At 46.5% G+C, this 18,984-nt stretch overlaps 1 protein-coding gene across 1 annotated transcript in view; it reads left to right on the top strand.

Moving 5' to 3' along the window:
* Window positions 1–3,260: 3,260 nt before the first annotated feature.
* Window positions 3,261–18,984, top strand: part of Ctc1 (CTS telomere maintenance complex component 1) — a 23,336-nt gene continuing 7,612 nt past the window's right edge. The window contains exons 1-11 of the mRNA XM_013013461.1: window positions 3,261–3,302; window positions 7,128–7,291; window positions 8,878–9,115; window positions 9,261–9,472; window positions 10,821–10,977; window positions 12,846–13,124; window positions 13,210–13,338; window positions 14,825–15,057; window positions 15,154–15,328; window positions 15,427–15,627; window positions 17,694–17,820. Of these exons, the coding sequence (XP_012868915.1) occupies window positions 3,270–3,302; window positions 7,128–7,291; window positions 8,878–9,115; window positions 9,261–9,472; window positions 10,821–10,977; window positions 12,846–13,124; window positions 13,210–13,338; window positions 14,825–15,057; window positions 15,154–15,328; window positions 15,427–15,627; window positions 17,694–17,820 (1,948 nt within the window). The 5' untranslated portion in view covers window positions 3,261–3,269. The remainder of the gene's footprint in view (window positions 3,303–7,127; window positions 7,292–8,877; window positions 9,116–9,260; window positions 9,473–10,820; window positions 10,978–12,845; window positions 13,125–13,209; window positions 13,339–14,824; window positions 15,058–15,153; window positions 15,329–15,426; window positions 15,628–17,693; window positions 17,821–18,984) is intronic.

An 18,984-nucleotide genomic window follows, 5' to 3' on the forward strand; every position in this document is an offset into this window, starting at 1 on the left:
GTGTCCACGCTCAGGGTCACGGTGTTAACTCTCAAGTCTACACTGTGTCTCTGGCCGGTCAGCTTCTGCAATACCTTAATAAACTTCTTCAAATTCTAAGCCCATGTTGGCGCGTTCTTTCTCCTACCCCACAACACCGTGACATTGTTCCAAGTACAATGTTGATACAGAGGGAATAATCATTGGTTCTATCTTGCTCTCTTGTTTTTCAGGAATGGTGGTAAACACCTATAATGCCAGCCACTGGCAATGGCTCATACCTGTTATTCCGCTACACAGGAGGCTGAGATCTGAGGATTGTGGTTTGAAGCCAGCCTAAGGGAAGCCGAATCCATGAGGCTATTAATTCCAATTCACCATAAAAAACACAGAAGTGAGCTGAGCATTGGTGGCTGTGATCTGAGATCCTGCCAGTCTGGGCAGTAAAGGCCATGAGACTCTGATCTCCAATTAACTATCAAAAAACCAGAAGTGGTGCTGTGGCTCAAAGTTGTAAAGCAGTAGGCTTGAGCAGAAAAGCTCAAGGATAGCATCCAGACCCCTGACTTCAAGCCCAATAACAGCAATGGCTCAAAAGGTAGAATGACAATCTTGAGTGAAAAAGCCAATCCAATTAACTAGGCTGGGAATGTGGCTTAGTGGTAGAGTGCTTGCCTAGCATGCATGAAGCCCTGGGTTCAATTTCTCAGTACCATATAAACAGAAAAAGCCAGAAGTGGTGCTGTGGTTCAACTGGTAGAGCGCTAACCTTTAGCTGAAGAGCTGAGGGACAGCGCGCAGGCACAGAGTTCAGGACCCAAGACCGGACCCCCCCCCAAAAAAAAAAAAAGAAAGAAAAGAAAAAGCCAATTGAGAGTGTGAAGCCCTGAGTTCAAGCTCCAGTGCTCTCTCACACATACAACACAGTAACAAAAAAAAAAACAACATTGTGTGTGTGTGGGGGGGGGGTACATGTCATCCTAACTACTCAGGAGGCTAAGATCTGAGTGGTAGAATGTCAGTCATGAGCATAAATGCCCAGTGAAACTGAATGTTGATAGCTCATGCCTACAATCTTTGCTACTGAAGAGGCTGAGACCTGAGGGTGGCAGCCCAGCAAGAAACTGGTACTAACACTGGCACACACACACACACACACACACACACACACACACACACACACACACCACCTAGAAGGCAAGTAAGCAAATGCATAATACCCAGATAAATAGTCTACCACTTTTTTTTGTGTGTGTGCGTTCCGGGGGGGAGGGGGTATGGTGCTTGAATTCAGTGCCTGGGCACCTCCCTGAGCTTGCCACTTTGAGACACAGTCAAACTTATGGTTTTCTGGTAGTTAATTGGCAGGAAGAGTTTCATGGACTTTCCTGCCCAGGCTGGCTTTGAGCTGTGAACCTCAGACCTCAGCCTCTTGAGTAGCTAGGATTACAGAACTCATGAGCCACCAGTGCCCAGCATTTTGTTTTGTTTCTTCAGACAAAGTCTTATATATCCCAGTCTGGCTTCAGATTTGAGGTTCTCCTATCTCAGCCTCCAGTGTTGGTATTATAAGCATGTACCACTATACCCTACCCCAACAATCCTTGTTTGTATATGTGGTGTGTGTGTGTGTGTAATGGAAATTGAATTTAGGACTTTGTACTTTACCACTTACGTCATACCCTCAGTCCATTTTGCTTTAATTTGTTCTTTTGTTTTTGTTGTTTAGAAGGGGACTTGAACTCTTATCATACACTTTCCCTAATTGGCTGACACTGTACCACCTGAGTCACACACCCCCCTCTTGCTTTTTTCAGATCTTTTTCTGTTTTAAGCCCCAGATGGTTGATCCTCCTATTTTCTACTCCAGAGTAGTTGGGATATATAACTTTACCACCATTCTTTGTTTTTGCTTGACATAGGAGTTTGCTAACTTTCTACCAGCCTGGAATGGCATTTATCCTATTTCTGGGTCTCAAGTAGCTGTGATTACAGGGTTGAAACACCACATCTGGCCTCCCAATAGTCTTCTCTATATAAAAGAAACCAATAACCCACTGCATTTTTACTTTATCTTTCCATAAAACCTGTTGCTAACATATTTTGTCTTTTTTTGTTTTTTGGTGGTGAGGCCTCAACTCTGGGCCTGGCCACTGTCCCTCAGCTCTTCAGCTCAAGCCAAGCACACCACCACTTGAGCCACAGCGCCACTTTCGGTTTTTTGAGTGGTTTATTGGAGATTAAAGTCTCACGGACGGAGAAAGGGGGGGGGTAAAAAAAATAAAGTCTCACGGACTTTTCCTGCCCTGGCTGCCTTTGAACAGAGATCCTCAGATCTCAGCCTTCTGAGTAGCTAGGATTACAGGCGTGAGCCACTGGTGCCCGGCTGAGCAGGGGTTTCTATGTCTTGGTCACTTCACATACCTAGAACCTGAAGCAGTGCCTGGCCCATGGTTGGATGAATTGTTTACTCCACTGCTTAATGGGCTGTGGGTTAAGAGTCTGGTAGACTGGATTAGGAAGAGCAAAAGTTTTCATAAACGATCCACAAATTTTCATTAAAAAGATGGGCGCCGGTGGCTCACGCCTGTAATCCTAACTACTCAGGAGGCTGAGATCTGAGGTTCGTGGTTCAAAGCCAGCATGGGCAGGAAAGTTCGTGAGACGCTAATCTCCAATTAACCATCAGAAAGCCGGAAGTGGTGCTGTGGTTCAAGTGGTAGAGCGCTAGTCTTGAGCTGAAGAGCTGAGGGACAGCTCCTACGACCGGAAAAAAAAAATTCCCATTCAGTTCAACAAACACGGTTCGGAAGACAACGAAAGAGCGACAGATGTAACTCTGGTTTTGCAAGGGTAAGGTCCCAAGTTCAAACCCTAGTGTAAACAGATAAAGCAGCACAGGCGCTGGTGGCTCACGCTGGTCAGCCTAGCTCCTCAGGAGGCCCCGCTCTGAGAATCGCGGTTCGAAACCAGCTCGGGTAGTAACGTCCACGAGGATTCTTTACCTCCTGGTGTAAAAAAGCTCAGGGGCAGAGCACAGGCCCTGAATTCAAGCCCCGGTACACACGTACAGGAACAGATAAAGCAGAAAAGAAAGATAAGCAGTACAAAACTCAACGTTATCCCAGGAGCTCCCAGCGAACAGGGCAAAGAAGATGCTCGCTCACAACGGGGATCCCAAAGGCGGCGAACGGGAAGAGGCGCGCGCCGTGATGACGTCACGCGGCGGTGCTCCCGTCGGCCCTCGCGCCTGGCCTGCGCGCGCTCCGTGGGTAGGGCTTCGGCGCATCATGGCGGCCTGTAGGCCTCCAGCTCCTGGCTCCGTGAGTGCTGTTCTCCGGCCCTTGTCCCTTTTTTTTTTTCCTGGTCTCAAATTTTCTTTTCATGTTCCTTTCACTTCGTGTCTCTGGCTTCTGCGTCGCGGCCGGGGTTTGGGAAGGGGCCTGGGAGGCGGTTCGCCCTTACCTCGCTGATTGTTTTTTTCCCTGCCCAACTTACTCCTGAGGCTCCCATTGCGCGCCTTTCAGTCAGTCTCCACGGTTTGATTAGGGTTCCGCTAGTGAGACACCAGGAACAGGTTAACGACGAGGCTGTGTTTTCCTGGAGGAACAGCTTGGGTAGGCAAGACCACGGGACTGTCCGATGATCCACCAGCAAGTACTACAGCACTTGCTACTGATGTTCAAGGCCCTGAATTTGATCCCCACCACCATCGACTAAAATACTAACAAGCTGGGCATCAGTGGTTTGCACCGATAATCCTAGTTACTCAGGAGACTCTCCAGACTGAGACTCGCGGTTCAAAGCCATCTCAGACAGACAAGTCCCATGAGACTCTATTTCCAGTAAACCGCTAACCACGCCGAAAAGGGACTGTGGCTCAAGAGGGAGTGTGCTGCCTTGAGAAAAACAAAAACAAACAACAACAAAAAAAAAACCAGGCTGGGAATGTGGCCTAATGGTAGAGTGCTTGCCTACCATGCATGAAGCCCTGGGTTCAATTCCTCAGTGTCACATAAACAGAAAAAGCCGGAAGTGGTGCTGTGGTTCACGTGGTAGAGTGTTTTGGCCTTGAGCAAAAGTAGTCTAGGGACAGTGTCCAGGTCCTGAGTTCAAGCCCCAGGACTGGCCAAAAACAAACAAAATACTACCACCACAAAAACCAAACAAAACATTGAATTCTCTTTTAACTACTTTGAATTACTTTGGTATTACTTTTAGAAATAGTGGTATTCAGTGTGCCAAGTAATGGATAGGAACACAGAGTAAGGAACCTAAAAGGATGGAGAGAAGAAAAGTATGAATATGAGCTTTAATAATATTGGTGGGACAACGGAGGATGATAATCTGATCTAGTGTTCAAAATTCTGACCGTGAATGAGAGTTTCTGGCAGAGGGGCAGTGAGGGTTATATACAGTGGGAATAGGACAACTTGGTCTACCTATGTATGTACAATCTATATGGTCCCTGTATGCCTTAGGAACAGGGAACAAATCTAGTGGGATTACATCTTGTATACAAATAGTTGATGAAAACTCACGCATATTCCTAAAAGAAAATGATTAAAAATTATACTCTGCCTATGTCTTTTTTTAAAATATATTTTCCACCAATAGGCACTCTTAAATTATAGGGTAATAATACGTACTACTGGGTTTTGTGTGTGTGTGTGTTTGCGTGTTTGTTTGTTTTTTGTTGGTCATGGGGCCTGAACTCTGGGCCTGCTTGCTGTCCCTCAGCTTTTCAGCTCAAGGCTTAACACTCTAGCATTTGAGCCACAGTGCCACTTCCGGCTTTTTTTTTCCCTGTTTATGTGGTGCTGAGGAAGCAAACCCAGGGCCTCATGCATGCAAGGCAAGCACTCTACCGCTGAGCCACCTTCCCAGCCCCTGTACTACTCTGTGTGTGTGTGTCCCCTTTTGATTTTTCACTCGCTGATGCTGTTCCAATTGAACTACAGCTCTACCTTTTTTTTTTTTCTTTTGGTAATTAATTGATGATGAGAGTATCATGGACTTTTCTGCCTAGGCTGGCTTCTAACCCTGGTCCTCAGATCTCAGCCTTCTGAGAGTAGATAGGATTGCAGGTATGAACCACCAACACATATCTAGTAAGTACTATTCTTTATAAATAATTTAAAGGAGAGAGCGCGAGAGAGAGTGTATATGTTTATCACTAGAGGTAAAACCTAGGACTATGCACATGATAGACAAGTACTCTGCCACTTCAGCTATGCTCCCAGCTCTTTTGTTTTTATTTTGTTTGTGAGACAGGATCTTACTACTTTTTTACTTGGGCTTGCCTTGAATTCACAATCCTCCCCCATGTGGAATAGCTGGGATTACAGATTTGTACCACCATACCCAGGTAATTTAAAATAATTTTGAAAGGATGAGTTTTCCCATTCAAACTTTTCAGCTTGCTGGCTTTATGTATTTGTTTAGGGGAAGGGTATCCCATGTAACCCAGGCAAGCCTTGAACTCATGATGCTCCTGCTTCAGCCTCCCAGTGCTGGGTTTATAGAAATGGACCACTACACTAGGCTTTAACTCATCCACCTTAGAGCCAGACTCCATGTATGGTGGGATATCCTTAAACATGGTAATTAGTGTCCTAGTGAGGTATGTGAATAACAGTGTAGCACCTCTCTGATCAGGAACAGTTCTTATTTAACTTTGATCTTGCTGCTTTTCTGACAAACCTGCATTAACCCTTAAAATGCTCAAGCAGATTTGTTGGTGGCCCACTACAGGAGATCTGTTAGTTCTAGCTACTTAGGAAGCTGGAAATGGGAGGATCATGCTTGAGGTAAGCTTAGGCAAAAAAAAAAAAAAAGTTCACAAGACCCCATCTGAACAGGAAAAAGCTAAGTGTTATGGTGCATGTCTATCATGTCAGCTATGTCAGGAAGCCTAAATTTGAAAATTGCCATCTTGATTGGTCTGGGTAAAAAGCATGATCTTATCTTAAAAATTACCAGAGTGAAAAGCACTTAGAGGCATGACTTAAGAGGAAAAGTTCCTGCCTAGCAAGTTACTCAAACCCCAGTACTGTTGTAAAAGATTAAAAAACAACAAACAGCCGGACGCTGGTGGCTCACGCCTGTAATCCTAGCTACTCAGGAGGCTGAGATCTGAGTGTCGCGGTTCAAAGCCAGCCCGGGCAGGAGAGACCGTGAGACTCCTATCTCCAGTAAACCACCAGAAAACCGGAAGTGGCGCTGTAGCTCAAGTGGTAGAGTGCTCGCCTTGAGCTGAAGAGCTGAGGGACAGCGCCCAGGCCCAGAGTTCAAGCCCCACGACCGACAAAAAAAAAAACAAAAGCAACTATGTGTTTAACTCAGATTTTTTTCCCCTCAGAGCTAGGGATCAAACCTAAAGTATAACACAAGCTAGGCAAGCATTCAAGAACATCCCAGCTCTGGACTGACTTTTTTTTTGGTCAGTCGTGGGGCTTGAACTCTGGCCTGGGCACTGGCCCTCAGCTCTTCAACTCAAGGCTAGCACTCTACCACTTGAGCCACAGCACCACTTCCAGTTTTCTGATGGTTTATTGGAGATGAGAGTCTCATGGACTTTCCTGTCTGGGTTGGCTTTGAACCGAGATCCTCAGATTTCAGTCTCCTGAGTAGCTAGGATTATAGGTGTGAGCCACCAGTGCCTGGCTGGGCTGACTTTTAAGGTCTTTTCAAGTTCCTTTTTATTTTATTATTAAGTAGTTATACAAAAAAGTTACAATTCCATGTCATGTTATGAATACAGTGCGTCTTCATCAATGCCACCCCTTCCATCATTCTCCCGTTTTCCCCTCCCCACCCTACCCTTAAGTTAGGTGATTCAGTTTTTACATAATACATAATGAATATAATGACTGCATTTGCTCACCTTTCCTTCCTCCATTTGTGTGCTTCCTCCTTCCATTACCTTTCCCTCCCATACATATTGCTGCTTCCTGTTACTTCATTAGTTGTTCAGAGTAGTTACAACATTGCTCCCCTAAGTATACCATCCTTTAGTCAATTTGTGTGTGCAAACACTTGATGGTCATTTGCATACCATCTGAATTTTTTTCCTATTTCTTAAAAGATTGCTTGATGGTCAGGATAGTAGTCTTAAAAGATGTTTTAATTAGATCTACTTTTCTCAGGAAGAAGCTTGGCTTAAGGCTGCCCAGACCTTCATCCAAGAGACTCTTTGTCCAGCTGGCCAGCAGCCTAATGTCCGGTTGACTCAGTTGGTACTTGATTGTGTGAAGACTACCTGGTTGTCCCAGGGGAGGAGCCAGGGCTCTACACTGCCCCTCAGCTACAGGTAAGGAGAGGTGGGCTTTGGCCAGGAGGATAAATTTGGTATTAAGGAGGAAGAAACAAGCCGGGCACTTAGTGGCTCACACCTGTAAACCTAGCTATACAGGAGGCTGAGATTGTGGTTTGAAGTCAGCCTAGTCAGGAAAGTCCATGAGGCTCTTATCTCCAATAAACCAGAAACTGGAAGTGGCGCTGTGGCTTAAATAGTAGAGTGCTAGCTTTGAGCTGAAGAGCTGAGTAGCTAGGATAACAGGCTTGAGCCACTGATGCTTGGCAGGAGATGAGGTTATTTTTGCTTGACTGAAGTGGAATAAGAATGGGAGCAATCCAGGAGCCAAAGGCTCATGCCTGTAATCCTAACTACTCAGGAGGCTGAGGGCTGAGGATTGCAGTTCAAAGCCAGCCTGGGCAGGAAACTCTGTGAGACTCTTCTCTCCAATTAGCCACCAGAAAAAACCAGAAGTGATGCTGGGGCTCAAGTAGAAGAGTGCTAGCCATGAGCTGAAAAGCACAGGGACAGTGCCCAGGCCCAGAGTTCAAGCCCCATGACTAGCAAAATAAAGGAAGGGCGCGGTGGCTGGGAATGTGGCTTAGTGGTAGAGTGCTTGCCTAGCATGCATGAAGCCTTGGGTTGGATTCCTCAGTACCACATAAACAGAAAATGCTGGAAGTAGTGTTGTGGTTCAACTGGTCGAGTGCTAGCCTTGAGCAAAAGCAGCTCAGGAACAGTGCCCAGGCCCTAGGTTCAAGCCCTAGGACTGGCCAAAAAAAAAAGAAGGAAGAACCATATCTAGAGCAAGGGAAGTAAGAAGAGTAAGTGAAGAACAAGGTGGACTAAACATACCTCCTGCAAATCTTCTCTTTTCCTAAAGTTCTTCTAAGTCAATTGAAGTCAAGTTTCCTAAGTCCTGATCAACCTCTAGACTTAGGCACTATCCTCATTTTTTTTTCTTTTTTGCTTATGTAGTGCTGAGGAATCGAACCCAGGGCCTCAGGCATGCAAGGCAAGCGCTCTACCACTGACACACCTTCCCAGCCCAGCATCCTCATTTTTGTAGGCCCTTGCTCCCACTCCTTTTTTTGGTTGGTCAAAGGGCTTGAACTCTGGGCCTGGGCGCTGTCCTTGAGCTTTTCAGCTCAAGGCTAGCACTCTTCTACTTGAGCCTCAGCATCACTTCTGGTTTTTTCTGGTGGCTAATTGGAGAGAAGAGTCTCACAGACTTCCCTGCCCAGGCTGGCTTTGAACTACAATCTTCAGCCCTCACCCTCCTGAGTAGCTAGGATTACAGCCGTGAGCCACTAGTGCCCAACTTGCAAGACTCTTATCAACATCCACCAAAAAGCTGGAAATGCAGCTGTGGCTCAAGTGTTAGAGCACTAGCCTTGAGCAAAAAAAGCTCAGTGATAGCACCCAGGCCTTGAGTTCAAGTCCCAGGAACAGCACACACGCACACAACAAAAACAAAAAAACCCTTGTTTCTTACTCCATGATCCCATTCAATCCTTTTTTGAGCTCTTGGGGATATGTCAGAGTTGAGAGCATCCTCCTAGGTTTGGACTGACTTTGTGAGATGTCTGTTCTCTTTCCAGCTTCGTCTCAGTACAGAACCTCAGGACCCACCAGCGACTCCCGTGCTGCAGCCACCTGTCCTGGAGCAGTAGTGCATACCAGCACTGGGCCCAAGGTGCTGAGCCAAATGGGAGCCCACTACACCGGGAGCGGCTGTTACTTTTAGGGACACTAACAGACTTGTCAGAGGACTTGGAACCAGAATGCAGGAATGGAAGCCTCTATGTGAGAGATAACACTGGAATCCTGGACTGTGAGGTGAGCAGTCAATCACCTCAGGCCCCTAACAGGAATGGTGTCTAGGAAGCATGGAGGCTGCTAAGTCTCTGAGGGAACAAATGTAGAAAATATGTAGGTTGGAGTCTGGGGTCCTGATTAACCTGTGTTCTTGTTTTTTTTCTAGCTCATAGATCTAGACCTTTCTTGGTTGGGGCATCTCTTCCTGTTCCCCAGTTGGAGTTACCTCCCTCCTGCCAAATGGAGTTCCTCAGGGAAAGGGCACTTGGAGCTCTGGGATGCCCCGGTGCCAGTGTTCCCTTTGACTATTACCCCTGGCCCTCTCACACCTATCCCTGTCCTGTATCCAGAGATGGCATCCTGCCTGCTCAGACACAGGTAATGCTTTCTTTCCAGGGAATCAAGGAACACTAAAACTTGGAAAAAATAGTGGTTAAATGGAGAATAATAAAGGAAGTTTGTGTGTGTGTGTCTGTGTGTGTGTGTATGTGCAGGCCCAAATGGCTCATTTATTTTCTGGTTGTTTGGGAGGTTTTTAGTGGTTGATTGGAGATAAGAATGTCATTGACATTCCTGCACAGGCTGCTTTCAACCCCAATCCTCAGATTTCAGCCTCCTAAATAACTAAGATTATAGGTGATCCAGGTGAGCCAATGGACATCTGATAGAAAGTTTTGTTGTTGTTGTTGTTTGTACATTTTTTATTGTAAAAATGCTGTTCAGAGGGGTTACAGTTACATGAGCAAGGTAATGGCCGGGCGCTGATGGCTCACGCCTGTAATCCTAGCTACTCAGGAGGCTGAGATCTGAGGATCGCAGTTCAAAGCCAGCCGGGGCAGGAGAGACCGTGAGACTCCTATCTCCAATAAACCACCAGAAAACAGGAAGTGGCGCTGTAGCTCAAGTGGTAGAGCGCTTGCCTTGAGCTGAAGAGCTGAGGGACAGCGCCCAGGCCCAGAGTTCAAGCCCCATGACCAAAAAAAAAAAAAAAATCAGAACATGAGCAAGGTAATAAGTACATGTCTTATTGAGCATTGTTGCCTCTTCCTTTGTTTTCTCCCTACCATCCCTTCCCTCTCACCTCCACAACTAACCCCCCTCCAAGGAAGGTTTTTGATAATTGTATACGGAATGTTTCTTTTTTGTTTTTTCTTTTATTTGGGGTAGGTCATAGGGCTTGAACTCAGATCCTGAGCTCTATACCACTTTGAGCCACAGTTCTATTTCCCATTTTTGCGTGGTTAATTAGAGATAAGAGTCTCACGGACTTTTCTGCCCTGGCTGGCTTCAAACCGTGATCCTCAGATCTCAGCCCCCTGATTAGCTAGGATTATAGGCATGAGCTACTGGTGTATCAAGTCAAGGAAATAGTAGGGGGCTGCTGAATACTAAGTGATCTGGCCAGTCACTGGTGGCTCATGCCTATAACACTAGCTACTCAGGAGGCTGAGATCTGAGAGTTGCTGTTCGAAGCTAGCCTGGGCAGGAAAGCCTGAGAGACTCTTATTTCCAATAATGTACTCAGAAAAACCAGAAGTGATACTGTGGCTCAAGTGGTAGAGCACTAGCGTTGTGCAAAAGAAGCATTCAAGCCCCAGGACTGGGCAAAAAAAAGGATTTGAAGATTTTTAGAATAGTACTTTTGGACACTTCAAGTACAAGAGAAGACATTTCTAAGGGGAGAAAAACCCCAGAATAAAGACTTCCTTTCCTCTGGCTTCCTTAGAAGCAAGTTCAAAGTTGTGAAGCCAAACCTGGCTGGGAAACTGGTTCAATTGAGTGCTCTGGTGAGAAGTAAAAAGAAAGCATATTTCATCCTGTCTCTTGGTGAAACGTCCGCAGCCATCAACCAAACTGTCAGCCGGGTGTCCATCATCGTGCAGGTGAGGTCAAGTGAGAGGCACACAGGTATGGAAAGGGTGTTAGTACTCCTTGGGGGGGGGGGAGAGAGGTGGGCTGCTGGGAAGATGGCTCAGTGGTAGAGTGCTTACCTTCCATGCATGCGGCCCTGGGTTTGATTCCTCAGCACCACATAAACAGAAAAGGCCAGAAGTAGTGCTGTGGCTCCAGTGGTAGAGTGCTAGCCTTGAGCTGAAGAGCTGAGGGACAGCGCCCAGGCCCAGAGTTCAGGCCCCACAACCAACCGGAAAAAAAAAGTCTCACTCATGAATCTTCCTGCCTGGGCTGGCTTTGAACCTTGATCCTCAGATCTTAGCCTCCTTAGTAGCTAGGATTACAGGCGTGAGCCACCGGCCCCCAGTGGAGGACTGCTTTCTAGAAGCAGTGAGGGAAGATTGAAGGCCATGTTGTTTGTATATAGAAGTAAAAAATAGTGTTTATGCCTATCTATGTAGCACAGTCTGGCCTCAAACTACTAATCCTTCTGCCTCTGCCTCCCAAGTATTGGGCAGTGCCACCACATTTGCTCATAAAACTGCGTGTTTCTGGTTGCTTCCTCTTTGGATCCTCCTTCTTTTTCCGTTCCTCTTAGTCAAAGCATATAAATTGAAATACAAAACATTTTCAGTGCTGTTATGATGCCAGAAGTGGTACCCAAGTCCATACCTAACTTTACCGGCACACTAAAAATATATAAAATTACTTTCATGTTATGTGTATAAGGTGTGTATGAATTTCATGTTTAGAGTTGATTCTGTCTATAGGACAGCTCATAATATATATGTGAATATATATTAGAGTCTGAAAGAAATCCAAAATCTGAACATTTCTGATTGCAATTATTTTGGATAAGGAAAACTGAACCTTCAGGGCCCTGTTCAAGTTCTTCACTCACTGGGCATTCTTTTTTTTCTTTTTCTTTGTCTTTTGCCAGTCCTGAGCCCTGAACTCAGGGCCTGGGCACTCTCCCTGAGCTTCTTTTTGATCAAGGCTAACACTCTACAGCACCACTTCCAGCTTTTTCTGCTTATGTGGTACTGAGGAATCAAACCCAGGGCCTCATGCATGCAAGTCAAGCACTCTACCACTGAGCCACCTTCCCATCTCTTTCTTTCTTTTTTTCTTTTGCCAATCCTAGGGCATGAATTCAGGGCTTGAGTACTGCTCAAGGCTAGCATTCTATTTGAGCCACAATCCTATTTCCAGCTTTTTGCTGGCTAATTGGAGATAAGAGTCTCACAGACTTTCTGCCTGAGCTGGCTTAGAACTGTGATCCTCAGACCTCATCCTTCTCAGTAGCTAGGATTATAGACATGAGCCACCAGTATCAGCTTTATTGTACTTCTTTAACATCTGTCCCAATACTAGATACATACTTACCCAATACACATTGATGATATAAATGAATGTGGTTTGTATGTGATGAGGTAGGAAAGGGAAAGTGTTGAAAAGGACATTTTCTCAGCCAGGCGCCAGTGGCTCACACCTAAAATCCTAGCTATTCAGGTAGCTGAGATCTGAGGTTCAAAGCCAATCCAGGCAGGATACTCCGTGAGACTTATCTCCAGTTATCCCCCAGAAAACTAAAAGTGGCACTTTGGCTCTAGTGGTAGAGCACTAGCTTTGAGCACAGAGAGGCTCAGGGACAGAGTCCAGGCCCTGAGTCAAGCCCCAAGACTGGCAAAAAAAAAATTAATTGGCAAACAGAAGAAGATGAGAAGGGAAGACTTGTGGAGAGCAGGCCATTAAGGGTGAATTGTTGAATATATATTATATATGAGGAAAGGGTCTCTGACAGGAGCCACTATGGGGAGTGTTTCATGTACCATGTTGCCTTTCTCTATACAACCAGATCCCTGCCCAGCTGGTATGGTACCAAGTCCTTCGGCCTGGTGAGGCCTATGTGCTGACAGGACTTCGGGCATCCAAGATCCGTGGTCACTGTTACTATATTTGGACAACCAGTCCTTCCTCTCATCTGATGTTGCTGAAACCAGAAAACATACAGACGCTGGAGCTGGAAGGACCCTTCCCAGAGGCTGACCTCAATCCATGTCCCATGCGCAGCAAATCCCCAGACAAGAAGGAACATAAAGGTCTTGTTCGGGAATCCAAAATCTTACATTATGTGGTGAGCACAAGAAAGCAATCTAAAGCTCATGAGTGTCCAATGAGGAAGGCGATGATGGCTAACTCAATCTCTGGCCAATTTTCAGGGAACAGTCACTGGTGTGTTGAATGAAGCAGCTGGTCTCTATGAGCTGGACAGGCAGTTAGTACTCTGCCTTGCATACCAGCAGTTCCACGGCCTCAGGCGGGTGATGCGACCAGGGGTTCATTTGGAGGTAGGTGAGAGATTATAGCTTCTCTTACCTTCACAGACTGGTTTTATTTTGAAACTAGGTGGGACTCTATAGCAAATATACACAAATAATAAATGTGTGGTAGAGGGAGTGCTTTAGAATGGTTTAGAAAGACTAGGAGTCTGGCTCAAGTAGTCGAGAGCTGGCCTAGCAATGAGTTCAAACCCCATTACCATTTAAAACAAAAACCGGGCTGGGAAGGTGGCTCAGTGGTAGAATGCTTGCTTCGCATGCATGAGTTCAATTCTTCAGTGTCATATAAACAGAAAAGGCCAAGATGGCACTGTGGCTCAACTAGTAGAGTGCTAGCCTTAAGCTGAAGAGCTGAGGGATAGCACCCAGGCCCAGAGTTCAGGCCCCACGACCAACAACAACAACAAAAAAATTCAGGCCGGGCGCTGGTGGCTCATGCCTGTAATCCTAGCTACTCAGGAGGCTGAGATCTGAGGATCGCGGTTCAAAGCCAGCCCGGGCAGGAGAGACCATGAGACTCCTATCTCCAATAAACCACCAGAAAACCAGAAGTGGCGCTGTAGCTCAAGTGGTAGAGCGCTCGCCTTGAGCTGAAGAGCTGAGGGACAGCGCCCAGGCCCAGAGTTCAAGCCCCACAACTGACAAAAAAAAAAAAAAAAAAATTCAGTCCTGGGGCTTGAACTCGGCCTGAGCTTCTTTTGCTCAAGGCTGGCACTGTACCACTTGAACCACAAGCCTACTTCCAACTTTTTTTCTGTTTATGTGGTACTGAGGAATCCAATTCAGGGCTTCATGCATGCTAGGCAAGCACCCTACCACTAAGCCACATTCCCAGCCCACCCCAGAATAATTTGAACAAGAGCCTAGTCTTGGGCCCTATGGGCAGAGGTGAAGCCCAGAGCAGTAACTTTACAGCTTCCTGACTGGGTGAGGGGAGGGATGGTGAACATACGGGCATAGGACCAGGAATGATCCCAGGCAGCCTGTTAACAAGTCTAAGCCGTATCCAGAAATCACCAAGTCCTAGAAAGAGATGGCTTCATGGGACATGATGGATGACTCACAGGGTACAGGCTCTTTGTTGTGGGGAGGGGAAGGATGGGCATACAGTACTATCTAGGGCTTAAACTCAAGCCTGGGTGCACTCCCTTAGGCTTTTTTGCTCAAGACTGGTGCTCTAGCACTTGAACACTAGGTTCTGTCTTTTTGCTGGTTTATTGGAGATAAGAGTCTCACACATTTTTCTGCTCAGGCTGGCTTTGAACTCTGATCCTTAGATCTCATCCTTCTGAGTAACTAGTATTATAGGTATGAGCCACTGACACTGGACTAAAGGTACAGGTCCTGGTGGGAAGTGAGGCATGGTCTGAAAGAACATAGCCAGTGTAAAGGAACTTGTGTTTCTTTCTCCTGGAACCTAATCAGTGGCAACTCTAGCTACCTGTGTGTGAGTCACTGAGTTAGGCTTTCACTGCTGCTTTTCTGCCTTCCTCAGCTCCAGGATGTTCACCTTCTCCAGTCAGTGGGTGGAGGCACAACCAGGCCAGTGCTAGCTCCCTGCCTCCGTGGTGCTGTTCTGCTCCGGGGCTTTTCTCGCCAGAAGCCTGAGACTCAGTCATCCCTCCAAGTTCACGGGGCCTCTTTATATACACAGCTGGTGTGGGAAAATCATTTAGGACTTCCCCTTTATCTGTGGACTACCAAGACGCTGGAGGAACTGGCCTGCAAGTGAGGAGGGATATGGGTGTGGAGTGGGGACGGGATGGGAATCTGGAAGGGACTACGTCTTCGGAGGAAGTCACTGTGATTTCGCCCCTGACCAAGGCTGTGTCCCCACATGCTGAGGCACCACCAGTTCCTGCAACGTTCTTCTCCTGGGAACCCCAGCCTGGGACTGCAGCTCCTGGAGCCCTCCCTCCAGCTTCCTCCGTCAGGGAGCCACATTCGGAATGCACACAGTGAGATTCTGGAAGAGCCTCATGACTGCCCCCTCCAGGAAGTATGAAGATGTGGGAAAAGTGGGTAGCAGAGCTAATGCCTGGAGGTCACCTGGGCACAGGAAGCATAGTGATTCTGCTTCTCTCTCCTGCCTGACAGTATGCTCAGCTGCAGACTCCCTGCTCTTTCCCCACTCTGGCCAACCTCAGAGAGGAAGCAGAGCGCAGGGCTTGGGCCTCCTTTGATCCAAAGGCACTTGTGCCCCTGCGGGATGCTGCCTACCTACCCAGCTGCCAACTCAACCGCTGCCTGGCCTGGTCTTGGCTCAGTCTGCGCCCCTGTACCTTTGACCCTGCCCAGGTAAGGGGTTCCAGAAGCTCAGGGGACTTTGTCTTTTCACCATCGTCGTTGCCTCTTCCTTAGTCTACATCACTCATTTTAGTTCTTTGGCTTTAATTTTTTGTTTTTGTTTTTGGGCTTTATTTTTTGTTTTTTGTTGGCCACTCCTGGGGCTTGAACTCAGGGCCTAGGCACTGTCCCTGAGCTTCTTTTGCTCAAGGCTACCACTCTACCTCGTTTTCTGTGTCTGTTGTACTGAGGAATTGAACCTAGGGCTTCATGCATGCTAGGCAAGCACTCTGCCACTAAGCCACATTCCCAGCCCTTATTTTAGTTTTTAATCATTTTTACTATGCTATTCTTCAAACTAGACTGCCTGAACTATGCTTGCCTCACTCACATACACACCAGTTCATCCTTCTGAAGTAGCTTTTCTAGCTTGGGCTGGAAGTGTGGGCCTGTCTACAAGCTTAAAGCCCTGATACCTGATACCCTAATACCACCAAAATAGTAACTTGAAGTAACAAAAAGCAACTTGAAGCTAGGTGCTGGTGGCTTGCACCTATAATCTTAGCTACTCAAGAGGCTGAGATCTAAGGATCATGGTTCAAAGTCTGTGATACTCATATCTCTACTAAACTACTAAAAAAGCCAGAAGTCGAGCTATGGCTCAAGTGGTAGAGTGCTAGCCTTGAGGAAAAGCAGCTCAGGACAGCGCCCAGGTCCCGTGTTCAAGCCTAACTGGCTTGTGTGCAAGCACACATGCATACACACACGCACAAACACGCACAAAGTAACTTGGAATAAAACATTGTTGTTTAAATCCTTTTCAAAATTGGAGATAAGAGTCTTGTAGATTTTTCTGCCAGGTTGGCTTCAAACCACGATCCTTAGATCTCAGCTTCCTGAGTATCTAGGATTACAGCCTGAGCCACTGGTGCTTGGCTCAAGTTAGTTAGTTTGTTTGTTTCTTTCTTTTCTTTTTTTTTTTCCGGTCCGGTCGTGGGGCCTGAACTCTGGGCCTGGGCGCTGTCCCTCAGCTCTTCAGCTCAAGGCTAGCGCTCTGCCACTTGAGCCACAGCGCCACTTCCGGCTTTTTTCTTTTTGCTTATGTGGTGCTGAGGAATCAAACCCAGGGTCTCAAGCACGCAAGGCAAGCACTCTACCACTGAGCCACCTTCCCAGCCCCCCTTCCTTCCTTCCTTCCTTCCTTCCTTTCTTTTTGTTGTTGTTGGTGGTCATGGGCTTGAACTCTCTCGGTGCTGTCCCTCAGCTCTTCAGCTCAAAGTGAGCACTCTGCAGCTTGGCCACATCACCACTTCCGGTTTTCTGGTGGTTTATTCGAGATAAGAGTCTCACAGATTTTTCTGCCCAGGCTAGCTTTGAACTGTGATCCTCAGATCTCAGCCTCCTGAGTAGTTAGGATTATAGGCACCAGTGCCCAGCTTCAAGTTTCTTTAAATGCACATAAAAGCAGACTTCTGTTACATCCTGTGAAGTCCTGAATGGTCTCTTCCATTAGCCCCCAATTTTTTTTTCTTTTTTTTTTTGGGGGGGGGTCCGGTTGTGGGGCCTGAACTCTGGGCCTGGGCGCTGTCCCTCAGCTCTTCAGCTCAAGGCTAGCACTCTACCACTTGAGCCACAGTGCCACCTCCGGCTTTTTTCTTTTTGCTTATGTGGTGCTGGGGAATCAAACCCAGGGCCTCATGCATGCAAGGCAAGTACTCTACCACTGAGCCACCTTCCCAGCCCCTAGCCCCCAATTTTTGCACATACCTTTTACTTATTTACACAGAAACTGTGTAGCTCAGGCTGGCCTCAAACTTTGCAATTCATCCATCTCTGCATCCTGAGTGCTAGGATTACGGGCATGTATTAACATGTCCAGCTGTATACTTTATTTCTTGCTATTGAACATGTGAATACTTGTATATTTTTTTTCATCTCTCTTCAACTCTTGAGTATAAGTTTACAGATCTTTTTTTGTTCACTTTGGACTACTAATACTTAATTCCTGTCCAAGCACATAATAAATGGTCAATGGTTGTTTAATAAATATTTGACACTTATCTTTCTTCTTCCTCTAGGTTTTACTTGGCGTTCTGGTGGCTTCATCTCGTAAAGGTTGTCTGCACCTTCGGGACCGAAGTGGTTCTCTGCCCTGTCTGCTCCTGGCCAAGCATTCACAACCTGTCACTGACCCACAGCTTATAGGTATAGAGTTCAGAGATCTTTCTATTGATAGTAGTGGTAGGGTGCAGGTCCTCAAAGTTCAGAGGGATAGGAGGAAGCATCTGCTGGGGTTTGCTATTCTTTTTTCTTTTTGATGCTGGGCCTGGGGCTTGAACTCAGGACCTACATGCTGTTTTCCTTGAGCTTTTTTTGCTCAAGGCTACCACTCTACCATTTGAGCTGCAGCTCCACTTTTGGCTTTTTAGTAGTTAATTGAGTCACACAGACTTTCCTGCCTGGGCTAGTTACAGAACTACAATCTTCAGGACTCAGCCTCCTGATCAGCTAGGATTATAGGTGTGAGCCACCAGCACACAACTGGTTTGCTATTCTTGTAACTTTAAGGAGAAATTTTGGAGATTGGTATGATAGGGAGAAGGAGCCAGCAGATCCCTAGCCAGAATTACTTCTATTCTCATTTCCTTTGCCATAGCTCCTAACATGCACACCAGGACTACAACTTCTGTTTTTTATATTTGTATCTTTCTTTTTTTTTTGTCAGTTGTGGGGCTGGAAGTCTGGGCCTGGGTGCTGTCCCTCAGCTCTTCAGCTCAAGGCTAGCTCTCTACTACTTGAGGCACAGCACCACTTCCAGTTTTCTGAGTGGTTTATTGGATATAAGAGTCTCACAGACTTTCCTGCCTGGGCTGGCTTTGAACCGCAATCCTCAGATCTCAGCCTCCTGAGTAGCTAGAATTACAGGCGTAAGCCACTGGCACTTGACTTTACATTTGTAATTTCTAAGAACAGTATTCTTATTTGACTTACTGGGATTTGTAGAGGGAAATCTTATTGAAGACAATTTGTCAGATTTAAGAACAGGCTGGGTACTGGTGGCTCATACCTATAATCCTTTGCTACTCAGGAGGCTGAGATCTAAGTTCAAAGCCAGCGCAAGCAAGAACATCTGTGAGACTCTTATCTCACATTAACAACCAAAAATTCAGAAGTGGAGCAAAGCTTCAGTGGCAAAGCACTAAGATTGAGTGAAAAGGCTAAGAGACAGTGCCGAAGCCCTGATTACCAGCACACATACACACAGGAAAAAGGACCTAAGGGGGCTGGGAAGGTGGCTCAGTGGTAGAGCGCTTGCCTTGCATGCATGAGGCCCTGGGTTCAATTCCTCAGCACCACATAAGCAAAAAG

Source organism: Dipodomys ordii, unplaced genomic scaffold (genome assembly GCF_000151885.1).
Source record: "Dipodomys ordii isolate 6190 unplaced genomic scaffold, Dord_2.0 Scaffold19, whole genome shotgun sequence".
Lineage (NCBI taxonomy): Eukaryota > Metazoa > Chordata > Mammalia > Rodentia > Heteromyidae > Dipodomys > Dipodomys ordii.